The 15,950-nt window shown below is 36.0% G+C and overlaps 2 protein-coding genes across 4 annotated transcripts; one reads left to right on the top strand and one right to left on the bottom strand.

Annotated features, from left to right (window-relative positions):
- The first annotated feature begins 53 nt into the window (after window positions 1–53).
- LOC148292440 (protein CHROMATIN REMODELING 35-like) lies at window positions 54–4,034 on the top strand. 3 transcript variants are annotated; one of them, XM_088245477.1, is made up of 7 exons: window positions 54–212; window positions 305–397; window positions 485–892; window positions 1,015–1,173; window positions 1,855–2,016; window positions 2,131–3,635; window positions 3,717–4,034. In XM_088245477.1, the coding sequence occupies exons 1-7, from the start codon at window positions 69–71 to the stop codon at window positions 3,718–3,720; spliced, it is 2,475 nt and encodes an 824-aa protein (XP_088101603.1). In that variant the 5' UTR covers window positions 54–68; the 3' UTR covers window positions 3,721–4,034. The 3 variants fall into 3 exon arrangements, with proteins under 3 accessions (XP_088101603.1, XP_088101602.1, XP_088101601.1); XM_088245476.1 differs by having other exon boundaries at window positions 1,855–3,635; XM_088245475.1 differs by lacking the exon at window positions 3,717–4,034 and having other exon boundaries at window positions 1,855–3,663.
- Window positions 4,035–4,716: 682 nt separating this feature from the next.
- On the bottom strand, window positions 4,717–11,692 carry LOC110768495 (BEL1-like homeodomain protein 7). The gene is made up of 5 exons (XM_021972245.2): window positions 10,878–11,692; window positions 9,047–10,004; window positions 6,393–6,772; window positions 6,234–6,294; window positions 4,717–5,771 (listed from the first exon to the last, which is right to left on the bottom strand). The coding sequence occupies exons 2-5, from the start codon at window positions 9,944–9,946 to the stop codon at window positions 5,073–5,075; spliced, it is 2,040 nt and encodes a 679-aa protein (XP_021827937.1). The 5' UTR covers window positions 9,947–10,004; window positions 10,878–11,692; the 3' UTR covers window positions 4,717–5,072.
- Between the last annotated feature and the right edge of the window lie 4,258 nt (window positions 11,693–15,950).

The following is a 15,950-nucleotide window of genomic DNA, read 5'->3' as shown; positions in this document are numbered from 1 at the left end:
TGGTTTAGCAGACAATATGGTGATTGGTCTAGAATTCATTGTTCAAATTGTTTTCCCTGTTATCCTATATGCATATTGGTTTTCATGGTCATCATATTATGTTTCAGGATTGTTTAGAGAGCAAAGATGAGAGAGAAGAGTTGAAAACTGTGTCTGGAAAAGTTGATATTTGGATAGATAAAGATATAGATGTTGGTTTTGAAGACAATATGGTGATTGACGTATAACTCGTTTTTTAAATCGTTTTCATTGTTTATCCTATATGCATATTGGCTGGCATGGTCATCATACTTTACTGGCTCAGGATTGTGTAGAGAGCAAAGATCAGACAGAAAAGTTGGAAACTTTGCCCGAAAAAGTCGATATTGAGATAGCTGAAGATGCAGCAGAAAATATGGTGATTGGTCTAGAACTTACTGTACCATTTTCCTTCTTATCCTATATGCGCATTGATTGCCATGGTCATCATATTCTACTGTTTCAGGATCATGCAGAGAGCAAAGCTCAGACAGAAGAGTTGGAAACTCTATCCAGTAAAATTGATACTGGGATAGATAAAGAGATCAATGTTGGTGCAGCATACCTTATGGTGATTGGAAAAGGGAATCAAAGATCTTCTGAAAAAGAGGAATGTAATTGGAAAACTAATTATCAAGAGACTAACAGGGAGTGCATAACTCCAAGCACAGAGGTAGGAGTTCTGGCTGGTAACATGGATGTTGGGACAGATAAGCCCGATCATGTTATTGGAGAATATGAACATGATAAGGTGGTTGGGGAAGGTAATCAAGACACTTTCCAGATTAAAGAACAGTATCAGAAAAATGATATTGACGAAGATGATCTAGCAGAAATATGGAAGGAGATGGCAATTGCAACAGAATGTTCCAAGGTATCTGCATCAGATAGCTCAGAGCATACCAAAATTTTGATAATTGATTTTGTACCAAGCTTTCCATGATGGTACTTTTGTTTTTCAAATTATATCAAATTTATGCTCGCTGCTTCTTCTAGGATATTGCTGTTGATCCTTCAGCTGATGAAACATCTGGTGTATGTGGGGAAGAATGTGATCACTTTTTCATCCTGAAGGATGATCTTGGATTAGTTTGTCGTATATGTGGAGTTGTTCAACAAGGAATTGAAACTATATTTGAATTCCAATATAGTAAGGTATTCATGCTTTTTTCTTCTTCTGTGCAACTTATGTCATTATATAAAGTTTCACATGAATGAACTAGTAAACTACTCGTGAGACGTTCATTATACTTGTTTCTGAAATTAAATGTTGGATATATTTGAAAAACTCTGGACTATCTAGCTTTGAGGTGGAACATGTGTTGTTTAATCATTAACTATCTGCATCAATTTTTTTTGTTCCAAAGTGGTATTTTTACATTCCTACTACTAACACCGATATTGTCCCCAACTTAACCACGTGCATAGCCTAGAAGGTGTGGCGCTTTATCACAAAAGGCCTCGGTGTTTTTTTATATATTTTTTATGCAAAGGCCTCGGTGTTATTAGTGGTGGAACCACTCACTTACATATTGTATTATGTTTTGTCAAGTTTCAGATGTGGTACTTTTACATTCTTCAATAAGAAATAATTATCTAGGGTGCTATGTTTCATTTCATGCCTTGGACGGTTATTACTCAGTTGTGATTTTTATGATCTTTTGTCATGGAAAAATGTTTGACACTTAATTATCCATCTTTTGTTCCTTGGTTATTATTTTGTGTCATCTATAGTGGTATCTCTGATTGGATCATGTCAGGAGATGGGATGCCTTTTTCTGTTAATTTATTCTCGTGCGTATTTTTCACTTGTGATCCTTGTTTCCTCACGATCAGGCCAAAAGGACTAAACGAACTTACATGTACGAGTCACGGAATGCCAACACTACCGAGTCAACTCAGAGTTTCTCAGTTGGACTGAAGTCTACTAAGGATTTTTTAATAGCAACAAAAATTTATGCCCATCCAACGCATAGAAATGAAATGAAACCACATCAGGTGGAGGGCTTTAATTTTCTTTCTAGCAACTTGCTGACAGATAATCCAGGCGGTTGCATTTTGGCTCATGCCCCTGGTTCTGGAAAGACTTTTCTGATTATAAGTTTTGTGCAGAGTTTCCTAGCTAGGTTCCCCCATGCTAGACCACTGATTGTTCTACCTAAAGGCATTCTGGCTACATGGAAGAAAGAGTTCAAGAAATGGCAGGTGGAGGACATTCCGTTGCATGATTTTTACACTTCCAAAGCAGATAACCGGTCTCAGCAGCTGGATATTTTAAAACAATGGGTAGAGCAGAAGAGCATCCTTTTTTTAGGGTATCAACAGTTCTCTACTATAATGTGTGACAATGGAATCAGTAGGACATCGATTGATTGTCAAGAAATTCTGCTGAAGGTCCCTCGCATTCTTATTTTAGATGAAGGTCACACTGCAAGGAATGAGGATACAAATATGCTTCAGTCCCTCGCAAGAGTCCAAACACCTCTAAAAGTCGTCCTCTCAGGAACCCTATATCAAAACCATGTGAAAGAAGTTTTCAATATTTTAAATCTTGTTCGTCCCAAGTTTCTGAAATTGGATACTTCCCGGGCTGTTGTTAATCGGATAATGAGCAGAGTGCAGATATCAGGTGTGAGGAAACAATTGAAAACTGGTACAAATTTAGCTCTGTTTGACTTAATAGAACACACTCTCCAGAAAGATGAAGATTTTAGAAGGAAAGTGGCTGTCATACAAGATCTTCGAGAAATGACCAGGAAGGTCCTGCATTATTACAAAGGAGATTCTCTGGACGAACTTCCAGGACTTGTGGATTTCACCGTTGTACTTAATCTTAGTTCAAGACAGAAACTTGAAGTGAAAAAGTTGAACAAATTGGATTACTTCAAGAAAGCTTCTGTGGGGAGTCTTGTGTATATGCATCCAGAGTTGAAATCTCTTACAGACAAATATTCGTCAACTGGAGGAAAAGGCTCTGAAATTGACAATAAGGAGATGGATAAACTTGTAGAAAATATAAATTTGAGAGATGGAGTAAAAGCTAAGTTCTTTCTTAGTATACTAGGCCTATGTGAATCAACTGGTGAGAAGTTGCTGGTTTTCAGCCAGTATATTACGCCCCTGAAACTTATGGAGAGATTAGCAGTGAAGGTAAAGGACTGGAGTCTAAACAAGGAAATTTTCATGATCACTGGTGATTCAAATTCTAAGCATAGGCAACAGTCCGTGGAACGCTTTAACATTTCAGCTGATGCTAAAATCTTCCTTGGCTCCATTAAAGCTTGTGGGGAAGGAATCTCTCTAGTGGGGGCTTCTCGAATCTTAATTATGGATGTTCAACTTAACCCTTCAGTTACTCGCCAGGCAGTAGGCCGTGCATTTAGACCAGGACAAAAGAAGAAAGTATATGTCTATAGATTGGTTGCTGCTGATTCGCCTGAAGAGGAAGACCACTTTATCTGCTGTAGGAAGGAATTGATTTCAAGAATGTGGTTTGAGTGGAACGAGAGCTGTGGAGACCAAGATTTTTATATGAAGACTGTTGATGTCAATGAATGTGGTGATATGTTCTTGGAAAGTCGATTGTTGCAGGAAGATATAAAAGTTTTGCAGAAAAGGTTTGTGCATTCATCATATTTTCATTAAGCCTTCAGGAAGATATAAAGATTTGACTACTTCTTATTATTTTTTTTGCTCAGGTAAAACCATCAAGGCAGGCCTAAGGCTTTGGGGAAAATGTAAATAATCTCGCTTTTTGTCATGACTACTAAGCTTCATACTCATCTTTTAAGACCAGTAGACTCTGTAGGCCATTTTGAACAATGCTGACGGTAGGTAAGCAACAGCTGTGCTTGGCTTCTCTTTCTTTTGTAAATGAGTCTGCAGAATGGGAAGTTGTGAAAAATGCATGTTGTTGAGTTAGATATTGTAGCTGATCCAAATGCTCGTTAGAGCTTGTTAGCATTGCTGTGATTTTCACCCGAAAAGGAGAAAAATATGTGAAGTGGTTTTTAGTATTTTGACAAGTTCTCAGGGATTAAGCTACAAAATACTTATAAAATAATTAAAATTATGAGCATTCCAGAGTAAGGGCTTCAAAGGCCTTGAAAGCAAAAGAAAACTACCAGTTTTAGAATGCTGAAATGGCTTTGCTAATCTTCCCCTAATTTTGTTTAAAAGCGTAAGAAAAGGAAAAGGAAGATAGAAAGAAGACATATAGCCTATAGGCCAAGAACAAAATCGGAACTGTATTATGTTGCCCTTAGGGAATGCAGCGTTCGAAAATGATTTGTTTTTATCTTCTTCTTGATGATCATTAGCAAACCTTAAAACTCCCTTGTAAAAGCAAGATCTTTCTTTGCTTTAGCCAAACCATAATTTAAAGAAAGGGAACTTGCTACGTAGAAGCAACTTATTTAGAGTTGCAAATATACATGTGAAAGACTGCCAATATCTATCTATCTATACACTTTAGATAAGAGAACCCTCTTTGTCAACCAAAGAGAGTTAAATACCAATTATACCCCTTTCAAATAAAGTAGTTTTAATATTTATTTTTAAAACTAAGGGTACCAATAACTTCCCCCTAAGCACATGCATATCATGCACAGAAGTATCTAGCAAACAGCAATGCCGGGCCAAAAGAAGGGCTCTTGTTGGCCTTGTTGCTCTTGTGAAATTGACTAGGCAACATTGAAATAACAGTCAGACAACTTGTCAGGAAGCTTTATTGCAAACTATAATATAAATTTTTTTCTTCAATACCATTACCACAATTGGCACTGATTGTACACTTTTTTCCCCTTCCACATATTAAACCAAAAAAGAAATATGTATCTTATCTTTACAAATATGCTGATCTTTCAATCAATTTCTTCATATAATACAACTGTACTAGTATGTTTTCATGTCTGGAGGAGTACAATGTTTCTTTTCACCATTTGCAAGCAAAGATGAATGTTCTAAACGCGGAGTCCAAAGCCTATCAATGTCTGTTGTCTCTCCCCCTAAGAATAGGTTGAAAATAAGCAATGTGGATATGCAATGAAGCATCTTCACACGACGAAATCACGTAAAAGATGGGAGGAACCGAATCTGTGTTGCTGGTTCCCAGAATCCATGCATTCAAAATCTGCTGTCTCAGATCCTACAGAAGAAGCTGCAGGATTGTATAAATCATCCCCTCTCATGGCAACAAAACTGTGATGAGTTCCAGTAGAGATGGGCAGGCTACCACCATCACAATGCTGCAACCCCAATGTCAGAGACACCCCGCTTCCACTTCCAAATCTCCCCAACTCCGGCATGTGGTATGCATCAGCTGCTTCCATATACCTCTCACTGCTCCTATCAGAGTGAACATTTGGATCAGAAAAGAGGCTACAGTCATCCATACCAGCCCTTTGCCCCTCTCTAAGCTTCACCAGCCCGTACTGAGCTTCAGCTTCGCGACGAGTCCCATTTTGGAAACTGGCAGACCCAGTGGATCCAGCCATTTCCACATCATGGAAATGGTCGGATTTGGAGTCCATAAATTGTCCAGTGCTGCATCTCTCAGTGCATGTCGAACTAGCACTAGGCTGCATATCTTCTACTCCATCTTCCATGGTCCTCATGTCACTTTTTTTCGTTTGAGGTGCATTCTCAGATGAAGAATTGGAGTCCATTTCCGCATCACCAGCCTCTTCTTTGTACATCTCCTCGACCATGGGCTTCCAGAGACGCACCCGTGCATTTATAAACCAGTTTGAGACCTGTGTCACAATGAAAGAGTACATGAATTTTGAGATCTCAAGTTGCATCGAATTAAAATGAAGACATTTGAACTCGGTAACTGATATATTATCCGGAAATGCTAATTTTTTATTCAAATAAAACAATATTAAGTTTATTTGAATAACTTGTTATGGCAATACCATACCCATCAACTTTGAAAAGTAACAATAAAGTAACTGCTGCAGTAAGCCTCCTTAATGTAGATAACGTTCTTTTGCTTTTTCTTTCGTAATACTCAGCAAGTACCCCTACCAACTACTCAGCTCCACAGTTTTCCTAACTATGTATCCCTTTAAGAATCAATACATTCCATGTCCTAATTCAACAGATTTATATGTATCAAAGTCAAAATAGGAAAAATATCCTATTCCCTGTCTCACATATGCACATGGTGCACCTAGCCAAATGCTATATATAAAATACGATTACTTCCCCATTACCTGACTTCTAGTCAAGCCTGTCTGCCTTGCTAGCATGATCTTATCAGAATCCTTCGGATAGCTGGAAAATATCAATAGTTAGACATTAAATTAAGTCAAGGACTCTGATATCTCCCAAAAACAATAGTTTGAGAAAAAGGTTGAAGTCAGAGGATTTACGGATGAAGGAAGTGCTCAAACAGCCATGCTCGCAGAATCGAAACAGAGCTTTCTGGCAAACCTCTTTGTGGCCTCCATGCATGCTGTTGCATCATACCAAGTTGCTGAAGGGCCCTCTGTTGCCTGAGTTGCTGGTCCACGTAACGGAGGCGAGATATTCCAACTCCTTTAATGCTTCCTGATGCACCTTCCTCCCCAAGGCTTTTACGGGTTGCTCGTATCTGCCCTGTGATTGCATCACGTAAGCATCGAAAGTGGCGTGAAATAGTCTGGAGGGCAACTGCTGTGTATGGTTTAGCTGCCCCACATCCCGCTATCACATCAAACGATGATACCACAATTTGCATCTGATGGTAATACTGCTTGTACCTTCTATCAACCTGTCATTGTAAGATAAAGATCATTACGCCTCATGGGAAAAAGAGGAGCTCCAGTATACTGGTGTAAATGAAAACATAGTCATGTATAGTTTTTGACCTTTTGGAAATACTGGAACTTGTACATTTAAGTTATCAACAAAACACCACAAATAATTGGCATATCATATAGGTATAAATGAATTGAACAGCCATGTAATTAAATAAGTTTCTACTTTCAGATAACAACGGATTCACAACATTCAAAAAAATAATAATAAAAAAAGAGACAGAAAAAGATGTTAAGTTATAAACCCAGAGTTGAAAAGGATTTTTTTTTATAAAAGCGATCACTTATAGGAAGGAACAGAGAATTCAAAATTTCCCAATATCATTGAAATTCAAATTAAAAGAGCGTTTAATAGTGCAGAGATGTCATGGATCGAGTGCAACCTTTACAGGAAGGGGAACCTTTGTCATGTAGTTTATACGTAAAGCTAGAGATGAAGGTACAATTTGACAGCAAGAAAGGTCAGTGACAATCAACTGTCAAATAGTGCATTAGGGAGCCCAAAAAGAAATAAGCTCTTTCCCTAAACTTCCTATGGAAGTTTTAGGCGTAAATAAATTATAGTTATCAAACGTGAAACAGATTCTTTGTTTCATACCATACCAATATATAGAATAGATGACTCAAGTATTATGTACAGAATAACGCAAAGAACCACAGCTTCCTATCAGACTGTAAAACAACAGAATAATCATTTCTTGTTCCCAAAAACACCTAATATTGAGCAAATAACCTTTTAGAATTTAGACAGCCCCACAGAATAATATTCTGTCCCAATACCAGACAAAGGTCCCCAAGAGACGAGCAAACACAACCAGAAACTTCTAAAAAAGCCCTCAAAGAAGATATTGTTGTACAAATTTTTAAGTAACTAAAGCTGCTCGTGAATCCCCTAAATTAATAGACCAGAATACAAGAAATCTTATCACGAGCAATTCAGTGACTATGGAAACTTTGGCTCCAACCAAAGGGTTTTCCCTCTCCACCCACATCAACAATTAACAATGATACCTGAGGACAATTCTGCACCTTATGTTATTTTCTGTTCATAAAAAAAACATAGAGTACTAATGTCAAAAGTCTACATAGGAGGATTAACTTGATGTTCCATCGGAGTACATAAGCATATGGGAGACATTAAGGACATATTGGCAAGCATACAAGGAGAACCAGTTATCTTAATAATTTCATTAAGGTCAATTTTACTTCACACATCCCATGTTCTTTGTAAAATTACTAGTAAATACATATCATACAAGCCATCAACAAAGTGGTATTCATGGTGAAAGCAGTAGAAATAATTGATACAATGCAATGCTTCTCAACATATCATCTAAAAAGCCTACATGCAAGCCTCCAGGTGATTCAATAATTGCCTGTGCAACATTTCCTTCAGACATAAAAGTAAGCAGTCAAAAAAGAAATTTTATACTTGAAACTTTTAAAAATTCTTGAAGCTTCTTCTTAATTACAGTATGTCTGAACCGAAGAACAAGCCTCTTAAAAACAGTAAGAAGAGTAGTAAAATCATTATTATTCAATCAAATCTTTACAAAAACGTTGATTTAATCTGTCATTATCAGTTGGAACAATCAGATATTAACATATGTTTGGCAACTAAATCATTATAGATTTTTTTGGTTTTGCTTGGGTGGACTGCTAGTTCTTGTCCCTTTCCGTTTGTTTCTTTGTTATTTTATCTTCATGGTTGAACAAATGAAGACACCAAATACCTTTACACACACTAATCAGTTTTCTAGAATCTATTTGATACAGGGAAATTTGGCATGAAAAACTAAAAGCAATCTCATCCAATAAAACAATGCTCACTAGTATCTCTTTCTTTCATTGTTTTCTAACACATTGTTTCAAAATAGCCCCCAGTTACGACCTTTGATCATAAACATAATGATTACTTCTAATACTAACAATAAACTTATTACATAATATCACGAGCACAAATCACACATAAGTGATAAAAGCAGGAGATGTAGTCATCCACTGAACAAAACTGCAAACAAATCAATCATAACTGCTTAGAAAGAACAAAGATGATTGGATAATGTCAATCTAGCAAAAAGTGCAACCAAACCTTGATTTTATGGTGGTAAACATTACGACCAAATGACCAGATGAGTAAGATTGAACATATAATTACCTCATCAAGAGAGTTTTCTTTTTTGCATCTGTCTTGTAAGAGACATAAAACTAAAGTGCATTGTTCATACCTCATCTAACATAGACAGAAGCTTCGTCAACTTGCTTTGCAACTCTTGTTTCTCAGCATGTGAAAGCTCACATTGCGAGTTACTGGCTGTGTCTTGAGGGTTCGAAGATACTCCACTTTCGAGCTCATTCTTTGATCCATCATCTCGATGCTCATGTGTGCTTTGGTTCTTCTCCCTATCATGCTGCTTCAGTGCTTTCTGGACATTGACAACTTCATCAAGAAGTTGTTGTGCTGCTTTGAGGTATTTGTTATTGGGAATGGCTCTTGCAATACTTGACATCCCATATGGAGACAAATCCCCTTTACTTGAATCTGGATTGCCTCCAGGAAAACCAGATTGCAAATATTCAACATTCCTTGGCTGTTCATCTCTAAAAGAGCCATTCCTGCAGTCACCCTCACTTGAGATTGATGGATTTGGACTTAAGAATGAAGCAAAACCCATATTGGGATTGCGGTATGGGATAGAAGGCATTTGCATTCCTGATGGTATTTGTGTACTGAGACTGAGGGATAATCCCTGACCTTGCAAGTTCTGTCCGCCATGAAGAATAGCTGCAGAACCACCCATGGGGTGCGTAACTAGCATCTCATTTCTACCCTCCCTCCATGGACTGAATCCTTGCTCTCCAACACGGGAGCCACCGAGATGCGATAAAACATCCTGCTGCTGTGAATTGTTATCTGAAGCCCCCGCGGAGGAGACTACGTCAATGCAGTTGTTTTGCTGCTGAGAACTACCAGCCAATGCATCCGAGTATGACCCAGAGTTCATATACATCATCATGTTACCAGGAAGAACAGGTGCTTCTGGATATGAACTAGGCAAAGGTTCCCTTAAATAGAGCATTGGCGTGGCATCTTTTTGATTATTCGAACCAGTATAATAAGCTGACATACTTTTCTCTGCTCCTTATTGCCCAGTTATTTGAGTCAGATTACGGTCATCCCCAACACTGAAAATAAATCAGTACAACTTCCATCATTACTAATCCGTAGCACAGTCGGAAAACTAGTAAACTTACAGGAATTTAATTGTGAATAATCAATTCTTACTCTCACCAGTATAAGCTTATGCACTTAAAGGAAAACTAGTCAAGTACAGAAAATTATCTGTTGGGATTCCAAGCAATCCTCACAGAAGAAAATCAACTCACCAAAGCAAAACACTTTGGAGATATAGGAATTGATTGCAAATTCTATTACCACAAACAGAAACTTATAATTATAGAAAATACAGGTAATTAATGCCCCAACATATAGGAGAATTAATCATCCAAAAACCAGTCTTTGTATGCTGACATATGAACTTGTTAGGTGCCTGGCAAAGGATTGACTTTTGGACCAACATCCATTGGGAGAAACTTTCTTTGTACAAAGAACCTCTTAGAAGGAAGAAAAATTATTTATATCCATTATTTTTTTCCAATAACTGAATTATTCAAGTAAATAATAAGCAATAACTACCCAGAAGAGCCATGCAAACAGAATCAGAATTCAGAAATCAACCCCAGAGAGGGAAATTAAATTCTAAGAGAAAACCATGTTCAGAGAAGGAAAAGATAAAGATAAATTCAAATGAAAAACAAGATTTTTAGACTACCAACAAGGAGAGAAAAAAAGGAAAAAATAAAACAGCAAGAAGGAAGACAGACGAATAATAATGGATCATCATCTTAACAAATAGAAAGAGAGAACCATTAAACAAAAAGAAAAACAGAAAAATTCACGTCTGAGAGAGAGAGAGAGAGAGAGAGAGAGAGAGCAGCTAAAAGATAATATTGAAGATAAAGTCAGGAAAAAAAAAACATAGAAGAATAAAAAAATACCTGGAAACTGGTAACAGTTGTGGGTTGTGTGGGGAACAGAAAAGTCTTAGAGAACATCACCCGATCGCTAGAACACAATCCTCTCAGAACCAAACACTTTCCGATCCCAAGAACACCAACAACAACAACTCTATTATTTAACAACAATAAAAACCCACAAAAAGGAAAAAACAATATCTTTTCTGTGTGAGAAAATAAGTGAGATGAGAGCTATGAATTTTTCACTTTTGCTCTGTTTTTTTGCAATCATAGATATTCTCCACCCATCACTGAATCAAACCCCACGTGAGACTCACACGCACACAGAAAAAAAAACACACACAGAGAAAGTGTTTCACTGAGTCACTCAAGAAAAATGATGACTTTCTCTTTCAAAGTATGTGGGTTTGTTTCCTTTTCCAGAAATGGATTCTCCTTTTGGGGCTTTGGTGGGTTTCTTTGCTTTTCTTAGTTTTTTGCTTGAAACCCAGTTGGGGAAAAGTTGTTGGGTACTTGACTTTGCTGTTATTTGCTTCTTCTTCTTCTTCTTCTACAATTTGCTATGCTTAATTCTTTCTTTGGCTGGTGATGCTCAAGTGTTTGGTTAAGGAGCTCAATCTCTAACCACCAGTTGGTGGACCTAAAACCCTCTCTTAAACCCCCATATCCTCTCCCACCATCTAATCTCTCTCTCCTCTCTTTTTTTCTTCCTTCTATCTAACTTCAACCTCTATGGCTGTCTCTCTCATCCCTTTGAGCATGGAAGGTCTGGGTTTCCTGCAATATCCACCATATAAGCATATTCTATTATTTTCCTCTATTTTTTAAGTTGTGTATTTTTGTCCTAAGCTTCTCTTCTGAATTTTGCTTTTTTTTTTTTCCTTTTTTTTTGTCTTTTAACAGGTAGTTTTTTTATATATTTTTTATTTAATTTAAGAGGTGCACCATTTAGCATTAGGTGCCCATATCACTGTATTTGTCGTTTTGTGCCAACTAATCTGGGATTTTTGCACTTGTGGTCCTGTCATCTTTATGTATTTCTAGTTGTTTCCCCTATTGTTGTGGTATTGCATATTTGTCACTATCATCCAAATTCTCTTTTGTATAGTTTTAGCTATTACTTTGTTCAAGTGGTGGGGGCAAAAGTTTTTTTTTAATCTTTCAAAGATCTCCAAACCAATATATAAATATCAAGGACAAATGTCAGATTTATTGATAAAATTTGCACCCCAAAAAAAAAAACTATTCTCCTACCAAAAACAAGAAGTCTATATATACATTTTTTTTTACTATTAATGATTATTAATTTTTAAATGTTTAAATATAAAACTAATCATTTAGGTGGGAGGCTTTTAACTCCACAGTAAAATTAGAATACTTACCTCACCCTCATGGTAAGAGTAAAATTAAAATGATTAGAAAAAATATAATAATGAGAATTTTTTTTTAAAATTTCAATATGATAACTAAAAGTAATTTACATGGTTATCTTGCAAAAGCATCTCCATCATTTTTACCTTCCAACAAAAAAAAAAATTTGTCTCTCACAAATATTTCTTTTTTCTGATGGGGATATGGTTTATTGGAGCTTCTATCTAAGATATAACACTTGCCTAACCCACTAATGTGACACTACTTACTTGTATTCCCCCACCTTTAGCTTTCCCTTTTAGATGATAACAATGAAAAAGGCATCTCTTTGATGAGGGGCAGTGAAGTGAGTGGGCATTTTGAGATTGGGTTTGGAATGAAAGGTACAACCTTTTGGAAACTAGTGGGACTATTTTACTTGATGTTATGAAAGAAAATAAAAGGTAGAAAACAAAATTAATGGGGATAAAATACCAAAGATGCTTTGGTTTTTACTATAACAAAGGGAAGTTTAGTGCTCAAGATAATTGATGGGCTTCTTTTTAATGATACTTCATGCTTGGGGCATTTGATTGATGACTCTCAACTTCTACTATCAACTTTCTTGTCTAGTTCTTGTCATATTTTTTGAGAAGTCAATATTGTGGCGCATAGATTAGTCTATTTCGCTTTATCTATGAAATTATGAATGATGGATGTTTCCGTGATCATCTGATATAATTTGGGATGCATTGTTTGAAGATGCTTACTTTGTAATTTCTGTTAGTTTTTTTTAACAGAATGTCTCTCATTAAGAAAACAAAACAAAAAACTGTCTTTTTTTGGGTCATATTATTTTATACAAAAACTAGACTTAAAAGAAATAATCATTCAACTTTTTCTGTCTTGAAAAGCCATAGACTAAGAATTACAATATAGAAAAAGGCAAAAAAAATTTATAATTACAACATCACCAACGCATAAAACAAGTTTGACTCTTCAGCTAGATGGTAATTTAACATTCAAAAAGAATTACAAGGTAATTTTAAAAATCTATTTTATTACTATTAGATTATCACTCCAACCGACATCTTTCTCAAAGTTACTATCGGTTTTGAGACATAGAAAGGCATTCTCAATTTCCAAATAGTTTGTTTAGCATTTTTGACAAAAATAAGGAAGCTTAGAGCAAGTCCACCCATGAAGGCTAAGGCAAGGCAAAGGCAAGGCAAGGGCTGCCACTATTCATGTGAATAGTGGCAGCCTTGCCTTTTTTGGTTCCACCCCAAAAGGCTAGGGCAAGGGCAAGAAAAAAAAAAAGATTATGCAACAAAATATAAACAATTTAGAAAGTGAATAAAATTGTTATGTATTTATAGGGAAAACATCCATAATATTTTGGTTTTTTTATATAAAAAAAAATTGAATTTTTTTTGATTTTTTTGATTTTTTTTATAATTTTTTTGCTTGCTGACATCAGCGTGACATCAGCGCTGACGTGAGCGCCTTCGGGCTTGAGCCCAGGCAAGATTTGCCCGTGGGCTTGCCCAGGCTGGTGGGTCCCATGCCTTGCCCAGGCTTGTTCTCTACCGCTGGAGTTGAATTGGGCTTGCCCGAGCAGCCTTTTGCCCGGTTTTGGTGTATGGCTGGAGGGGCTCTTATAGCAAAAGCATAGCCACGTATAGGTATGAAGTGACCATCCTATGCATCCTCTTCAATTCTGTTAATTTGACATGGTGCATTTTCTTTTACAAAATTTCAAATTCTTGCCAACATAAATCGAGTGGAAAATGGCCTTGATTTGCAAACTAGTGGTCTCAAGTTTGAACTCCCATCAAAGGCAGAACTAGGACTTTTTCGATGGGTGTGCTAACTAAAGTAATTACCTTAAAATCTAATGATTTTTTTCACTTCCAATTTATATAGTCTTTCTAGAAATAAAAGTATACATTAAATCATATAAATCAAGCTAATTCACAATTTCATTGACTAATTTTCAATGCGCTTTTTTTCTTTTTATACAAGCGATATTTGTGGAGAGGGGAATCAGACCTAGGACCTCGTGTGCATGGCTAAATGCTAATTTCCACTAAACATAAAACAAATACATATTAATGAAACCAAAAAGCACATATTATAAAATGAAAAATATGTTCGACAACATAAATGAAAGTGTACTTATTTTAATGTGTATTTTTATTGATGTCTTGCAACTAAGAATTGGACTTTTTTGAACTAGTAACAGGTTAATATATATTTGGCTATGTTTAAAACAAGTTAAATATATATATTAAGGTAGTTTCGCCCATGATACCTTAGTAATGTGTGCATAGGAAATCCCCTCTCGTTTTTGTAGTTTAGACTATCGCTTGTATTCAAAACAAAAACAAAATTCAAAATTCAAAATTCTCACTCTTTAAATGTAAAGCTACTATATAAACTCTTCTTTAATTTACTCCCTTCCTCACCAAAAGCTTTAACTAACTAGACATCCAACAACCCACTTGCTAAATATATAAATATATAATTCCAAATTTTTTCACATTGATTTTTTTAAGGTTGTTAAAATTAAAACAAAGTGAGTGCAAGGGAATGCGTGAGCCCAAATAGTTTGTTTGGCTTACAAGATAGCAAATGAAATGCAATAATTGTAACTTAATCTTGCATGGTTGAATTTCAAAATGCCAACAACCTCATTGCATTTAAAGAAAGAGGGGCAGTTTTGGTATTAGCCAAAGTCTACGAGGTCAAACGCTGGTTTTCAAAAGCCTGCCTTAACAGCAAAGGCACACTGCCCTTAACGACAAGGGCAGGAGCAGGGGAGCCCTAATTGAAGACGCAGGCAGGCAGGCAGCGCAGGACATGGCATTGCCCATTGGCTCTTGGGATTGGGGAAGGCCAGGAAAATCTAAGGCTCAAAAAACGACAGATGTGATTGGCTTGTGGGGATCGGGAATCTGTGTCGTTTCAGCATACTTACGTTAGGTCGTATGACTTTGGGGTTTGGGGTTGGCCTTTTTTTTTTCTTCTTAATTTCTGACACAAACGGAGTCGGGACTCGGCAAACGAATGCGTAATCATTGTACTTTGTTCATGGTCTAACAACCTTATATTTCCATTTTGACCCAAAGTTTTCTTGTTTCTCATGGCATGTACCAAGAGTAAAATTAAAATTTATTTGCACCTGGTAAAAAGTTAATTTTCTTTTTTTCATTGAGATAATTGTCACTTTTCAATTCTTCTTGCATCTCTATTAACATTGTGAAACAACTTTCTTATAACCTAATTGATTTATGGATTAATCTAAATATATTTGTACTACATCTAAACTAAAGATTCAGAATTGCGTTTTTATATCCCGCAATTGTAATCACGTCGCGAATTTTTTTAAAATTATACTCGTATTCCTGATAATTACATTTGTGTTGTGTGTTGATCATTCTGACTCTATATTGTACATCTTATGATATTATATTAATAAAATATCTTTTATAACAAAAGAAACTCAAATAACAATAATAAATTAATTACACATATTTAGTGAAAATGAGAGAAAATTTCATTTTAAAAAGATTAACACACGAACCTCTGTTACCAAAACAAATCTTTAAAATGTCAGTTAAAAAATAAATATTAGAAAGAGTTTAAATAAACGTGTCTTGATCATATTGTTCAAAGTTCGTTATCTCCTTAAACATGCAACTCAAGTAATTCATCAACATTCTAAAAGTGGCATTATCTCGG

This window comes from Prunus avium, chromosome 8 (assembly GCF_965620075.1).
Source record: "Prunus avium chromosome 8, drPruAviu1.hap1.1, whole genome shotgun sequence".
Classification (NCBI taxonomy): domain Eukaryota; kingdom Viridiplantae; phylum Streptophyta; class Magnoliopsida; order Rosales; family Rosaceae; genus Prunus; species Prunus avium.
The sequence above is the reverse complement of the archived record's forward strand: the minus strand, read 5'-3'. Positions and strand labels throughout refer to the sequence as shown.